The sequence below is a fragment of the Glandiceps talaboti genome, chromosome 9, assembly GCF_964340395.1.
Source record: "Glandiceps talaboti chromosome 9, keGlaTala1.1, whole genome shotgun sequence".
Lineage (NCBI taxonomy): Eukaryota > Metazoa > Hemichordata > Enteropneusta > Spengelidae > Glandiceps > Glandiceps talaboti.
In genome coordinates this window covers 17,902,954-17,920,071 of record NC_135557.1, presented here as the reverse complement: position 1 = coordinate 17,920,071, position 17,118 = coordinate 17,902,954, and the positions used below count along the sequence as shown (strand labels likewise).

The following is a 17,118-nucleotide window of genomic DNA, read 5'->3' as shown; positions in this document are numbered from 1 at the left end:
CTGTGTTAGTTTTTCGGTAGTTCATCTGTTGTTATCATATGTATTTGTGTCTTTATCACACTGTGTGCAATTCATATAATCTTGTGTATGTAGTTTTGTGTTGTTATATAATTGTGGCCATCATTATTTCTTGTTTGCTGTGGTTTTTATCCATCTTGGGGTTTTTATCCATCTTGGGGTTTTGAATGTACATTATGGTGGCTGGAAAAGGTTACTGCATGAATATATGGGAATACAAATCATCACTTGTGTTGTTTATCCATGTTAGTGTTAAAACTTAAATTGGTCTGTACTGTACACATCTTAAAGTTGTTACATTTTGTGTATACTGTGTAAATTGATATGTTGTACTACAGTGACAATGTAAACTTAAATTGATACACTGTATCACACTGTAAACACATCAACACATTGTATCTCACTGTAAACACAAATCAATACACTGTATCACATTGAACACATCAAAACATTATGTCACACTGATACACATATCAATACATTGTATCACACTGTGAACACATATTGATACATTGTATCACACCATAGCATGTTCAGTTTCTTATAGATGTGTTTGTTATTGTATCAACCAGAGTAACTGAACACTAACATGAAATGTGCAGTATATTTTGTCATCATTTACATTCACACATCTCATCAATGTCTGTAGTTTTACTTGAAAGTCATGAATACATTTATTATTTTATACTGTGAACATTATTAAATTCAATTTACTTTCTAAATTGATTCCATTTTCATAGCATATTGTAAAATTTCATCTCATATCTGATATAAAATCTATTTGTCGTCAGGCTCTCCGAGGTGGTGATGAAGGTGGTCAAGCTATTGACAATATTAACGCGGCATTAGTATCAGAAGATATCCAGAACAAACTCAAGAAATTACAGGTTTGATGAAAAGCATTTTGTTTACTTGAGATGGACATCCACATAAAAGGACATAGTTGAATACCTTTTTATTTCTGATGAGGCTTACGGGGTTATACATAGTCCTTTTGTGTCATTAAAATTGGAAAAAAACATGAATTGATCTGGATGTCCGTGCCATTGGCTATTGAAAGACTAATAGATAGTAAAAATTTTGACGTAACTGATGCGGCAATCGGTACGATTTGTTAACTTAAAATGACCATTTGGATGGCAACTTGAGTCATTTTGGACTTTTTAGTTATAAACAACTTTACTCTTATTGTTTCCAACCTAAAAAAACGATGTATGTGTGTGGTGACTCTGTTGTTGAAATATGCCTATGTCCTGTAAAGAAAACATCAAATCCCATGAGTGTAACGCCAAGGCAACTTCAATTCACTTGTAAATCAATGTATTGAGGTGATATTTATTTTTGGAATGGGAGATGACATCTTGTTAGCCCAATTAAAGTTGTTTATCGTCCTTCACTATGGTACCTATAGTGTCTGTAAGTGCACAATTGATATTTTGGTGACAGTTCAGGAATTAGTATGACACAACTCGAGTCATTTCAAGAATATTATATAATATATCAATTAATATGTAATATGATTTACCATCAAAGATGTTAGTACGTACCTCATGTAAAAGAAATGTAGCAATGCTAGTGATGATTTACATTATAACGTCCTCGTATATAAACAAATTGATACAAGTGACACCTGAAACTACATCTGGCGTACCCAGTGGTGTTTTTGTATCAGTTGTATTGTTGTTTACCTAATTTTGTCATTGCCTGAAGTCTTTCCTTAGCTTACTTCATTCAAGCAAATGCACCGGTGTTTTTTCATGAGTTGTATATGGTGCTGTAAAGATAATGACTGGTAGTTGATGCCAAAGGGTTCAGAAACAGAGTTGAATGAATATTTCAGACTAACCAGTGCTTTCTTTTCATACAAACTAATTTGATATATTTTTTTTCTGTGTTTCCTCAAGGAAAAACAAATTGATAAACAAGCTGAGTTGGAGATAAAACAGATTACCGAGGATCACAAGGTGAAGAAAGACATTGAAAATGAAGGAAAGAAGGCAGAGAGTGAAATTAACACGAGTATGGATGAGGAAAAACAAAAGTTAATCCGACAGAAAGATGCTGAATTTGAAAAGGAGATGTTACTAAAGAGGAAACAACTGGGTGAAGAAGAGTACCAGAGATTGATGGAAGAACATAGAAAAGAGGTAAATTAATGAAAGACTGAAAAATTATGAGAGAGTATGGAATTGTGTTTGATGCATGTATGCATGTATGTATGTATGCATGTATGTATGTATGTATGTATGTATGTATGTATGTATGTATGTATGTATGTATGTATGTATGTATGTACATGCATACATGTATGTATGTATTTATGTATGTATGTATGTATGTATGTATGTATGTATGTACATGCATGCATGCATGTATGTGTGTGTGTGTATGTGCGTGCGTGTGTGCGTGCGTGCGTGTGTGTGTGTGTGTGTGCATGCATGCATGCATGGAAAATTATGAGAGAGTATGTAATTGTGTGATGCATGCATGTATGCATGTATGTATGTACATGTATGTATGTATGTATGTACATGCGTACATGTATGCATGTAAGTATGTATGTATATATGTATGTATGTATGTATGTACATGCATGCATGTATGTGTGTGTGTGTGTGTGTGTGAGTGTGCGTGCGTGCGTGTGTGCATGCATGCATGCATGCATGTATGTATGTATGTATACATGTAGTGATTACTGAAGAGATAATACTTCCAGTAATGATCCCTCAAGTGTATGGGTAATAAGGGAATTAAGTCAACAGCTAGATGTCCAGGTATCAAGAACCACTAAGTGAAGAAGTTCATGATTTCAAAATTGCATATAATGAGAGTTGTAATTGTAGACAATTTACCTTCTAATAAAATCATAATGATCATAAAGTTACCCCATGGTGTCAAAATTCTCAGAAAATAATTATTTTGAATAGCGAAATTAACTGAAATTTGAAGAGACTGATGCTGCATTACGTTTTATTGTGTTTTTACTGATGTTGTGATATTGGTATTAAACAGAGGGGGAAATCTAGTAATGTTGTTATAAACAGAAATAGAAACCAGGTAAATTTGTATAGATTAATATTGTTATTCCCTGTGTCATGATTTCATTGACAATGTGTGTGTGTGTGTGTGTGGGGGGGGGGGGGTCTGGTATGATTTGCATAGATTTGCATAATTTTGATTGGGAACCTTGGTGACAAAGGGGAAACCTGCTAAAAATTTTGCGAAAATTTCCATTCCCCGTACAATAATTTTGGTACATGTAGACTCCTGGAGAACCCAGGTAGGCATTATGTATAGCATTTACCATCTACCTTCTTAGATTATGAATTTTGTTGTCTTTGTAGATGGCACGTTTAGCTGAGAATATGGACAGGGAAAAGTCAAGGCAGAAGAAACAGTTACAAGAGAGGTTAGCCGAGAAAAGGAAGCGAAAGGCAGAAAGTCTGAAAGACAAACACACTGCTGAGATGAATCGAGAACTGGCTAAACAACAACATGAGAGAGAAGAGATACTTTCAAATGAGGTATAACTAAACACCTGTATTCGTCTGTTTTCTTGTTTACTTTGCAAAAATATAGAAATGTTTATGAAGACATGGGGATCTTGGTACCGGTATATGCAATGCCATGTTAAATGAGTTTATTGAGAAAACTGCAGTCAGTCCAACCATAATGATTAGCCAGTTTGGAGACATGGACTTCAAAATATTTAAAATTGGGTTTGATAGAAAGGTTCTTTAATCTACATTATATTAAAACATTATTTCCAATATTTTGACACATTACAGGGAGGGAGGGGTGGATACAGACACTAGTTTAACAGTAAAATCATCATCTTGCCTAAGTGAAACTCTATAGTCACTCTGGTTTGGTAGTAAAAAAGCATCATGCCACCTAAGCAAAACTCTATAATCTTTCCGGGTATTATTCCCTAATATTTTTCTGTCCTTAAAACTTAAAAGATGAATTGATGTGATCTGTTTTCAGATGAAAGGTAAAGAGCGTCCAGCAATCCAAGGAGAATTAGAAGGTGAAGACGTGTCAGCTGAAAATGTCATTTACAGAGTACTTCGACAGAGACATATCAAGGAAACTGTCAATCAAGTAAGCAAGATTTTCAATCATGTTATAGAATATGACTGGCATATTAAATGTATTTCTATCCGAACTCGTTAAAAACAGGGAAAGTAAATTAATTGGACTAGTAACACTTGAACAGGATGTTGGAAATTATATTATATTTCATCATTTGATAAGAACTGTTTTGTGGCTCCTTTACATAATTGCTCACGTTCACAAACAAATTGCAAGTTCCCATGGTATTTTGATCATGTCTGCCTAAAGAGAACTTGTTACAAACAGAGAGAGTACATATAAAATGAATTGGATTAATAACACTTGGCACAGCGTGTTGGAAGTACAGGGACATGAATTGCTTTTTATCATTGAACTAAAAATGGGTTTAAGGTTTCTTGAACAAAGGAACAGCTAACATATGAGTTTTATTTCCATGGTATAGTTTTCTACTACGATGACTTGATACAACCCATAACACCAAAGTAAAGTGTTTTCTGTATGTACAATGATTTATAGCATCCATATTAAGTGTAAAAGTATACTGTTTCATTTGCTAATTGACCACATCAGAAAGGCCACATACTCTAGGATTGTAAATAAACCAATGAAACAGTATACATTTACACTTGATATGAATGCTATAAACAAGTGTAGCACATACAGAAAGTGCTTTACTTCAGTTTTACTCATTGTACAATGTCTTCAATGTGCTGACAATTGCGTAGCATAACATTCATTCTAAAAAAAATCATCTGTGACTCATTTTTATTTTAGGAAGAGCAAATGAAACAAGAAAGAGCAGCAGCAATTGCTGAGGCACGGGCCAAGATGGCTGACCAGAGACAGTTAGAAAGAGACAAACTGCTAGCTGCTCAACAACAAGAAATTATGGACTTGATTGCAAATCCTGGAGATATGACTGAAGAGGAATTGAATGACAGGAAAGAAGATCTACTACGCCAACATAAAGTACGTTATGGTTATCAATTTGTACAGTGATAAAATACAGTTAGGCACAAACAGCACAAAATTAAAACCTTAAACATCGCAAAGTGATAACATATATTATAGTTATAAACTTGGCTCAGCTTTGATGCATAACCCTCTCCTTACAAAATTTGCACAGCAATAAAACTTGAGAAGATGTAAATTTTGCTCAGTCATGAAACATGTTAATTTCAGACTTATTACAATGATAAACGATAACCTAGTTTCAAAGTTGGTACAAAGATAAAACATACTTGTTTCTAACTAGCACAAAGATAAAACATACTTGTTTCTAACTAGCACAATGATAAAACATACTTGTTTCTGACTAGCACAATGATAAAACATACTTGTTTCTAACTAGCATAATGATAAAACATACTTGTTTCTGACTAGCACAATGATAAAACATACTTGTTTCTGACTAGCACAATGATAAAACATACTTGTTTCTGACTAGCACAATGATAAAACATACTTGTTTCTAACTAGCACAATGATAAAACATACTTGTTTCTAACTAGCACAATGATAAAACATACTTGTTTCTAACTAGCACAATGATAAAACATACTTGTTTCTGACTAGCACAATGATAAAACATACTTGTTTCTAACTAGCACAATGATAAAACATACTTGTTTCTAACTAGCACAATGATAAAACATACTTGTTTCTGACTAGCACAATGATAAAACATACTTGTTTCTAACTAGCACAATGATAAAACATACTTGTTTCTGACTAGCACAATGATAAAACATACTTGTTTCTGACTAGCACAATGATAAGACATATACTATATTCAATCTTTGCTCATTGACATGCACAAAGTTCAAAATAAATACAGCACAGTGTTAGGAGAGATATTCGTCTAAGATTATTGTCTTAATAATTATAGTTGGCAATAGTGCTGTTTTTCTGGTAATAATTTATCTAATCTAATCTAATCTAATCTGTTGTCTAAGAAGTATTTTGTTTGATTTCTATTACTTGCGCTTTATTACTTTAAGAGCTTGTCAAGTTTGATTGTATCAAAACACAGGTAAACAAATAAATGGAAAATTGAATAATAAATAATTAATAATTTCTCATCATTTTTATACTATGATAGAAACAACTTGGTGACTTTGATAAGATAACAACTCAGAAGATAGAGCAGGCAGAGAGAGACTTGCTACCAGGACTTGATGTAAAACAAGCCCATGAAAGACTTGCATTGAAGGAGAAACAATTGCGAGAGTTGGCAGACGCTATGAGGGATATCTCACATGCTGAAGAGGTGAGAATTTGTGTCAATATTTGCAAGTTTTGATTTTTTGAGTGTAAAGACTCCTAAGTGCTTATTACCGTCAAATAAACAAAACATGACTATGTAAGTTCTGGTAGTGTATATATGTGTGTGTGTGTGTGTGTGTGTGTGTGTCTATTGACTCCCATGAGACAATTCATGTCCATGGCAAGGAACTACACTGAACAATGAAGAAGGAACAAGTTTCAAATCATTGTGTTGTGGCAATTTGAGTATAATGCATTTGATGTAATGTCATGAAATAATTCTCCAGAAACCAAAGTTTATGAAAATGCCTTTATTTCCAGAAATTGCATTTCCCTGTAGATGTATGTGAACTCAGTATAATCTCAACCTGGTTGGTGTTTGAAAAGCAAACTCAAAAAAAAAATTATCACTTTGTTATTCAGTAATAGTGATGTCAAATATTATATTTGATTATCAATGTCTAAGATTGAATGGTGCACACAAGCTCCAAAAGTTTGTCGTAGCTTGTCTACAGTATATGCTTTCCAGTTTGGTTGGTTTGGATAAAAAAAGGACAGAACAGAACATCATTACTTTTAGACCAGTGTACCCTCTAATGGTAGCCAAATTTTGTTGTTGTGAGTCAAAATGTAAAAACTGACATTTCTTGTGAGTCACTACTGAGTAAGAGATAGAGGAAAACCAAATTTTGGTGTGTCACTGGAAATTGTGTGCGTCAGTAGTGCGTCAAATTGGCTTAAGGGCAAACTGTGTTGGACATGTGTAATATCTTGAATATATTGAAGCACCTAACAAAAAAAACACACAAATAAGTTAACCAGACTTTGTACCATAGCCCCTAGAGAAAAACGGTGGTTGAATATGCAACCATAGATATGTTATATTTGTTAATGATAACAAAATACATATAAAATGTAGAGCAGACACTATTATGTAAGAGTTGTTTGTGTGTTATCTTTATTGTGACTATCGCAACATGAAACCAGGTGATTAGTCGCACTGGTATTGATACATCATTCAATAGCATTTTACAAGATAAGACGTTCGCCTATAAAGAGACTGTGATTGAACGTGTTTTGTTGAATTGCACAAACACATGATGAATGGCTACTGATGAAGAAAACAGATGGTTCATTAGGGACGGTTGAACAATGTCGCAGAAGATCAATAAGCGAACTTTATTCATTTAGGGGGTCTGGTGTCAATGCAATTGCTGAATTTCATTTTCACATTTCTAATAAAATTTCGAAAACTTTTACGCCTTCAATGATAACAGGTTCTGAATTTACTACTGAGATTCATAAGTGAATAATTTACTGCTAATGTGAAATACAGTGCTGGGTTTTTGATAGTATTGTAATGTGTTTGCATCAATTAATTGTAGCGGTGTGACTGTTATAGTTTTCACTATGGTTTACATCATATATAAACATGTCAATGTTGCACTTGAGCACAGGGAATAAAAAAAAAATAAAAATAATAATAAAAATTAAAAAGATAAAAAAAAAATTAAAAAAAAAAATGTTTCACTTGTTAAGGTATGTTTAGGGTGAGGGGGGGGTTGTCATAAACAGACAAAGTTCGTTTATTGAGCTTCTGCGATATTATGTGATTGTCCCTTAAAACTCCTCTGTATGACTAAATACTTGACTGTCCTCCATTTTCGTTTCCAGGAATTAGTCAAACAGTATGCACAAGCGGCTGACCAAGCTGCAGCTGAAGCTAAGAAGTTCCGAGAAACCAAGATGAAAGAATTGAAAGAGGAGATGGATAGAATCAAAGCTGAGAAACGCAAACAAGATGAAGAAAGGAGAAGGAAAATGCAAGAACAACTGAAGTAAGATTATAAATAAAATATTCCACTCAGGAGATATTCTTCATGAAAAAAAACTTAGTCTAGTAATTAATCAATATCAAAAGAAAATTTATATATAATATTGCATATACATGTACATAATATATGTGTATGTATGTATGTATGTATGTACGTACGTAAGTACGTAAGTATGTATGTATGTATGTATGTATGTGTGTATGTATGTGTGTATGTGTGTGTGCATATATATATTCATGTATTTGTATGAATGTATTATACACACATACATGCATGCATATGTACATATGTACGTACGCACATACATACGTACGTACCTGCATGCATGCATATATACATACATACATACATACATACATACATACATAGTTGCTGTACACACAGACACACACAGACACATATGAGTGCAGAAAATTTAGCATGTTGTTAGTTTACTGAAAGTATGTGATGATGATTTGACAGGGCATTGGAAGACGATATTGAGAGACAAAGACAGAAAGATGAACAAAGAATGCGTGAGAGAGAATTGGAGAGGGAACAACTACGGCAACAGCAGAAAGAGGAACGAGATAAACGTCTACAAGCTGAGTTGCAGGGAGAAAGTGATGAGGCCAAGAAAAGGGTATGTATGATTTTAATTCCGTTTTTTGAGCTGCATTTGATAATATGTCACACGCATGATTGCTATTTCATAATTATAAATGCAATTTTAAAGTGTGTATCTAGGTTTTGAAATGCCGGTAACAGAAAGTTGGAAATCTGGTAAAGCTGAAATTGCTTCCTCTGTATTTTACCAATTTGATTGGATATAGTCCACCATACTGTGTGTACTGCTACATAATTGTGTTTGCCCACAGGATATTCATTTCATCTCATTGTGAACACTATTACAGCTATTGGTCACTATATCTGACAAAACAGTTTTAAAAAGCATTCCAGTTGCAGCTAGTGCAGATATAAGTAGATATTATTCTCCAATATTTTTCTTCGTTCAGCCAGGGAAAATATTATTGACCTAAGGGGTCATATGTTCCGTATTTTTTGTTGCATCTGGCGCGTACATAGTATAATCTTCTCTGTCTTCTTGCAGAAAATCATGGCTGACCATGAGGCTGCCATGAAAGCTTGGGATGAAGTGCAAAGAAAAGAACAAGAAAAACAAAGAGATGATGTCCGAAAGAAACTTGAAGCCAGGAGAAAGAGAAAGAAGCGATCAGAACTTTCAAAGATTGAGAAGGAAAACGATATGTCATCTGAAGTAGCTTCCAGACAGGAACTAGATCAGCTGAATATTGTACAAGCTAAAGGTGAATTGAAAGATAAAGAAAATCAAATTTTCATTTTACAACCAATAAAGTGTATTTGAAATACAGACAATCTCCTTTCATTAGGTATTGTACATGGGTTGCTTGAAATATTAGATAATTGGCAGTCAGCCAAACAGTTGGCACAGTGCCAAATGTAATTGGCAGCATGCCAAGCTTAATTTACTTGGCACCATGCCAGAGTTTAGTTGACTATAACCTGTCTCACTACCCTATCTGGACAGATAGGAAAGGCTTTTATATGTTGTTTATACATTGATGTGTCCAATGTAATTTACATAGAGCTAAACAGTTGGCATATTGCCAGAATTATTCTCTGAACTAGTGCCCCAGAGACTTAGAGTCACAGAAGACTCTAAACATTTGCTTCATGAAGGTACCCACGGTCATTGATGTTTAACTATTAATATTCTGTGTGTACTCTAGGTGCTGCTGACTTAAATCGATCCAATAATGACTCACTACGACCTGATGACCCGTCCCTGTGGAATAAGAAGGGCCAGACATCGGACGGTGGCTTGCCGCTGGGAGTTGGTGATGACTGGATGACGTCATTAATGAATTCAGATTTCTATAAACAACTGCTTGATATGGAAGAAATGCTGAAGAAGAATGCTGGTGATGGTATGGGATTACATGGTGCTGGAGTCTATGGTAGGTTTAAGAAAGATGAAAGTAAGAAACTTTGGATCTTGAACAAAACTGGATGATTTTACATCTTGTGTGATTGCTTACATAAGTATGTTGAAACTTGTTTTTTATTCATTGTTTAGTGGAAGTCCTTGCCAAGGACATGCATTGTTGAAATCAGCAGACGTGCACATCACGGTCGTATATACTTTATTTGTAATTTGCTCAGATCATACAATGTGATATAGACTAATTGGTCCATAGTGACCACAATTAGCATATAGGGACACTACTCGCATTTTTTTTCCCTAGGGCAATATTCATGTCGCACAATTTATAGGAGATTTACCATGACTATGAAAAGAATATGTGCCTAAGAATGTGATGTATTATAAAACATTACTGCCACTAGTAGACATCATGTGACCCCTCGTTCTCTTATTTAGCAACTATTTCACTCAGCTTTCAGTAGATATATTTAGAGAACATGAATTTGCATGATAGTTTTACTTGAAGTTATGAATCATAGGTAGGCCATAAGTTGGCATTCCAAATTTAGGATGACATCCCTAGCAACAATAATTATGGTTACAGTGGTCGTACAGCTGTGGTTCGTTACTAGGCAACTAAATCAAAGTTAACTGCAGTTTGGTTCAGACTGAATATGAATATTCAATATCTTCTTTGAGTAGGATATCAGACCTTGGCAAAGTGTTTATTGATTGAAATATGTAATAGAATTGCTAGAAAATAAGGTTTCTCAATTATAACTTAAGTCCCTAGCAACTAGGAAAATAGCCATAGCAACTAGATTTATTGAAAATGATAGTGAAACTGTTTGTACAGACATTTGAAGATAACGTCTCTCTTTATTCATTTATCTTTAGGTGCTGGCAGTGATCCATTCATCGATGTCAAAGACGCTCAGTGGACATGCTATGGTGAACTGGTACCTCTAGATATCAACAGCGTTACACCAAGCCAATTTGTCGTCTACCGCTTTGGTGTATTCCTCATACGAATGCTCCGACACTTGATCAGAACACCAGATATCACTCTTCTCCTGGCATCCAATCTTCCACAGAATAATTACGACAGAAACATGTTCCGTAATTCCTTCTTCTACCAACATGCCAATAATATTCTGTTCATACGACAAGAGAGATTGGAATCCGTTGGTGAATTCATTATGGTGGTACTTCACTGTGTCGCACATATCAAAGTTGGTGATCTTGTTGACGATAGGAATCCACTATTCTTGAGAGAATTCTTCAAGGTAATCCGATGTCTTGTTATCGTTGTAGTGTGTAAAATATTTACTCTACCAGACCAAAGCAAAGTTTAACAATTCAAACTAATGATGTGGTATTTATATCCTGCTAACTGTACATCATAACAACTTATGTGTACGTCATTGGTTCTACTGTGTTCAAAATAAGAGTCAAAATATTCAGACTTTCCTTTTTCTTTTCCATTTTTCAGAGCTTGTGCAGCTATAAATAGATACATACTTCTCTTTTATTCAGCTGGAAAATACTTGTCACCTAATAGTCTTATCACTTCTCACCTTCTACTCATAGTGGCAAGGCCCCTTAAGTTACACATAATTCCTTGAAAATTATTGGGGAATGACATACTATGTCTTATATACCATTGCCAATATTAATAATTTGTTATGATGTTTGAGAAAAGCTCTGTTTAACATAGAATATCACTTGTGATATGGAGTGATATGAGATGGTAAACATCATCATGTAAACATCATCATATTAACACTATTTTTCCTGTTCACAAATTCTCCTCTTCCACGATTGATTAGGAAACAGACTTGTTTTGAAAAAGTCACTTGGTTGTCCTTCAGTGTCTAAGCAGAATCTGACAGAATGATTCAAATTTTTCATATGGTTATGCTTAGTCATCTTGAACCTCCATTTGATTAGACAAATTTGTGAATGTTTGCAGAGGATCACTGTGTTAATTATTTTCAATGTTATATTTTCATTAACAGGCTATGAATATAGTTTGTCAGGACATGTTCTTTGCTAGATCACGCACAACGCCAGCCACAAGTCATTTGACTGGTATTCCATTGACTCAGGGTAGAACCGCAATAGAGAATGCCTTCAAACATACCAAGACTTCAGAAGATAAGGCTAATGTGGTTGGTGAACTTCTGAATGTCCGTGTCAAAGTACCATCACATGGAGACTTCAAGGCTGAGGTAAGAACTAAAACTGAATGAGAATGAAAAATAAAAATATAAAGTCGGATAAAACTCAACCAGACAGGTTTCTGAAAATGTAAAAGAAAATTAAACAAAACTCAACTGGACAGGTTTGCTGAAAATGAAAATAAAATTTGACAAAACTCAACTGGACAGCTCTCAAGATCGTGGACTCATTTTCACACTATTCACCATATCAGCAAATATAAAGATATAAATGCCGACAAGAGAATGGTGCGCTCATTACTTGAAAAAAGTTTTGCAAATACTTACGAGCTCCTAATAAGGAAGGGCAATACATAAAAATTTTAAAATGATGAGAATTTGATTGAACATTATTTTGTCTCATATTTTCTCTCCCCAATTCCTTTAAAAGTGGCTGCTATTTTTATCAACATGATGTACTGATACGTGTATTGTAAAATCACTGTAGTTTGGAAATGGCTACTAATCACTGCAACATGAAGTTATCATGTGGTTCAGTACAAACATAGGCTGATTTGTATCATTTGCAAATTTATTCATGAAAAACAACTAATTGCAGATTTTCTTACACCACATGCCTCCATTTGATTGTCATGTTCTTCACAACGTTTCATTTAATCACTTTTCATAGAATATTAATGAGCGTGTAGCAGATTTACATCAACAAACCACAGCTTCAAGACTTCGGGATTTCTTGGCCAACAATGGTGGGGGTAAAATGGCTGGAAACTTTGTTGCCGATAGATTAGGAGAATTGAGAGGTCAGAAACCAAAGGATGATGAACCCAAGAGGTATGTATACAGAATCCTTACAAGTCAAAAACTTTATCAGTATGTTTGTGCTTTTACAGTCTTTAGTATAACGTATCTTTCTGCCAGAAGTCGAAAAGAAAAGAAAATTGACCTATCAATTAGTGAGGAATAGAAAATATTTCAATAAATACATCAGCAATGAAAAATAAATAAAAATAACTTTAAACTCCTGGCTGGACCACAAAAGTAGTTTGTTCAATTAGTCAGGTTTGTGGCCCAACTAAACATATAATATTAAAATATTTTTTTTTTTTTAAATTAAAAAATATATGTACATGAAGTACAATGTCTTTCAATATTCATAACCAGAAATAGAATTGTACTACATCAGTAAATCATGAAATTAATAATCATGTGATTTGATGGTCAACGCCATGATATCTTTCCGTATGCCACATATGCATTACTGTGTAGGGAAGTGTGAGAATATGGTTGTTGATCTTCTTGTTCTGACCCAATAGCATGGGGTAAAGTGCTAAAGAACAGTGCTAACAAGTGATAGGCATGATATTTCATGGACTCAATGAATATCGGGGAAGAGTGTAATTGTGAATTCAGATGAGAAGAGAGATGAACACACACGTGCATGTGTGCACATGCAGAAACAAACAAACACACACACACACACACACACACACTCGCTCAAACAATTGCATATTCATTCACATACATATGCACACATTCACACATGCATGGACACACACACACACTCTCTCTCTCTCATACATACATACATACATTCACACTCAAATACATTAGATAGCAAGAAACACAAAGACTCGGACAACATAATTGACTTTAACCATATTCAATATGCATTTAACTTGTAACTTGGACAGTATTTCATTTTTTCACCATAATTTACTCAATTCAGGAAGCTCACTTAGGTATGCAACTAGTTTTAGATTCCAACAGTTTTATGTACTCAGTTAGTAGAGATTGTTCAACAATATTTATCTTCAACTGTAGCTATATGAATTGATAGCAATAAGTCATCTAAACAGTCTTACAATGTCTTGAACATTTTAAACTTTATTATTTTTTTTTAATTTTCAGAAAACCTCTCCAGACAAAATCATCTGGTCTAAAAAGTCCCAAACAGTTGCTATCTATGCAAATAAACCAGATGGAATCCCAATTGGACAACCTAAACACCCAGGTGGCAAAGGTGCTCTCTGACATCCAATCAGTAAATGAAGGACTTGAGAGGTCAAGAACTGAACCAGGTGCGAAGACTGATGGATTTAATGCGCAGCTTATGAATTTACAATCAAAGAAGGAGAACTTGATGAAGAAAATAGTCCAGCTGCAAGGAGAGATAGTAAAAAAAGAACAAGAAATGCATGCCACTAAATAGATTAGCTATCTACATAATTGAAATGTATGAATCTGATTGGTTTTAATAGTTCAACAGATGATTATTAACCAATCAGCAACTACCATATTGAAATACATGAAGGTAATTGGCTTGACAAGAACAATAGGTAATTATCAACCAATCAGCTGTGACCTTCAATAAACTCCCATCCAATTAGATACCTTCATTTAATAGTATGGGAATATATGCTAAACTGTATTTTACAGCACTCGTACTGTAAATAGTTGACTTTGAATGTGGCATTGTACGTATGAAATCAACCTGTGACTCTTTGTGCAAAAAAAAAATGACTTTACAATTGCAATAGCTTTACAGATTTTCCATAGCAACCAAGAAACCAGCATAAACAAATAATCATATATGTACATTTTCTTGGTTGTGGAGGAATGGTAGAAGTCATGACTCATTTACATAATTTTAAAGTACAAATGCACAGCTGTAGAATAAATTGTTTAATTTTTTTTCTTATAATCAAATAAATTTCACCATTTAAGAATAATTACAGTATGTGTACAGTTTTCTAGAAAGTTGTGATTTTGTCAAATAAAATACTTATTATTAGCACAAGCAATTATTAGATTTTAAAATGTACGTTGCTTTCTTGAAATAGTTATATCTTTATAGTACAGGTTGATAGCTAGTATCATCAAAGATAGAATTTACATCTTATGATGTACAATACATTGATGCTAATCTTTAGTGTTAATGTTAACACAAAGCAAAAACAGTTTTCAGGAATGCATCATCCATGTATAGTAGCGTAACAAGTTGAAAGACATATTGTCTTCTCAATGCAGAAATCTTATTTTGCACCGTCCAACAATAATTAGCTAAATATTTTATGTGTATAGAGCATTTGCTGTGTAATATTGCGTGCAACTAAAAAACATTCATACACAAGTATGCTGTATCTCATTCTACTAAATAGTTTCTGGTAAGCATTCTGCTTGTCAAAAATGTATTAACAAGTTCAAATCCTTGTTTCCTTTCACCTACAAAAATGTTTGTCATTCATGGCTTTGCCTGTAAATATGCGGAGTTTAGCAGTTTCTATATTGTAAATATACAGAAAACACACATGACATATTTCGAATACTAGGATTTGAAGAGATGTATATTTCAAATACTATGACATTAACAGACGTGCTTCTTGTTACTAAGACAGAATATGTATATGACAAGTACTACACCTTAAACCAGCAATGTACATTTCATATACTAAGTCATAAACAGACAATTATTCCAAGACACTATTTTCAACTGCAGCAATACAGATGTACTTGTAAATTGTAATATATATTATTTTAAGACATAGAAATAGAGGTTGTTATTTCATTGATCTAAACTTAAAATCTGCCGTCCTTCATTTACAGAAACCAGGAAATGTTCAACTTTATACTTATAAGTCCTACATGTCTACTGAATTCTTGGTACATTTCATTCCAAATTTGAATATTGACCTTTCAACTTTGAACTTTCCAATCAATATACAATTTGAATATTGACCTTACAATTCTGAACTCTTACTGATGTCAGTGATGAACTTTGCACATTTATAACATATTCACTTTAATATTGACCTTTGAACTTACTAGTCAAATCTGTACATTCCAATCAACATCAACATGTACAATTTGAATGTTGACCTTTTAACTTTGAACTCTTCCCAATTCTTTATGTACCTAGGGTTCTGTAAACATATAAATTTTACTCGTCTTCCTGAAATGAAAAAAATGAACATTTATGAGAAATGTATCATACTGTAGTAAGTAGGTGTCGATTTAATTTAAACGCGTTGCAGCATATGTAATATATGCAAATGGTGACAATGTAATATTTGTTTATGTTTACCCTAAGGAAATCTTTGCCTTTGTACTTACGTAACCAAGACAACATTGATTATTGTAGTTGACATAATTTTGTATATTGTTATATTTTTTACATGAGATTTGAATAAACTGTAGTTTTTATTGATAATGTTGTGTGATGAATGTCTATACAACCTTAATGTGAAATGCACCACGGAAATAAACTTTAAACTTGTGCTGTTACTTTTGTTCAAGAAACCTCCAACCTATTCTCAGTCAAATTCAAATGGATTATCAGCTGTCTATTCATTTGCATATCATCATATGTCTTTTCTTGTATTGTCACTTATATAATGATTTTTTAGTCTTAATTAGCATATTTCTGTTTCTAATGAGTTATTATATGGTGATACATAACAAACTTAAACCTGTGTGTCACCACTGCCTCAGATCATATTGAGCATTGCCAGTTCCATTGTATCTCAGCCATCGTTATCAAAGCATTGATATAAATCATCATGTTTGTTTTTCATAAATATCTGTTTTAAAGATATTATTTATACTATTTTGGATACAAAAATGTGGTGATATTGATAGGAGTGAGGATGGGTAGCCACACATGTATGTATGTATGTATGTATCATGTATATGTATGCATGTATGTATGTTTGTGTGTGTATGTATGTATGTATGTATGCATGTATATGTATGTATGTATATGTATGTATGTGTGTGTATGTATGTGTATATATGTATGTAT

The 17,118-nt window shown here is 33.6% G+C and overlaps 1 protein-coding gene across 1 annotated transcript in view; it reads left to right on the top strand.

Annotated features, from left to right (window-relative positions):
• LOC144439904 (uncharacterized) overlaps positions 1-16,492 on the top strand; it is a 144,919-nt gene extending 128,427 nt beyond the window's left edge. The window contains exons 130-143 of the mRNA XM_078129136.1: positions 810-905; positions 1,923-2,165; positions 3,363-3,542; positions 4,006-4,122; positions 4,870-5,064; positions 6,197-6,364; positions 8,035-8,198; positions 8,658-8,817; positions 9,286-9,502; positions 9,947-10,174; positions 11,038-11,426; positions 12,159-12,371; positions 12,991-13,151; positions 14,229-16,492. Of these exons, the coding sequence (XP_077985262.1) occupies positions 810-905; positions 1,923-2,165; positions 3,363-3,542; positions 4,006-4,122; positions 4,870-5,064; positions 6,197-6,364; positions 8,035-8,198; positions 8,658-8,817; positions 9,286-9,502; positions 9,947-10,174; positions 11,038-11,426; positions 12,159-12,371; positions 12,991-13,151; positions 14,229-14,529 (2,832 nt within the window). The 3' untranslated portion in view covers positions 14,530-16,492. The remainder of the gene's footprint in view (positions 1-809; positions 906-1,922; positions 2,166-3,362; positions 3,543-4,005; positions 4,123-4,869; positions 5,065-6,196; positions 6,365-8,034; positions 8,199-8,657; positions 8,818-9,285; positions 9,503-9,946; positions 10,175-11,037; positions 11,427-12,158; positions 12,372-12,990; positions 13,152-14,228) is intronic.
• Positions 16,493-17,118: the final 626 nt, after the last annotated feature.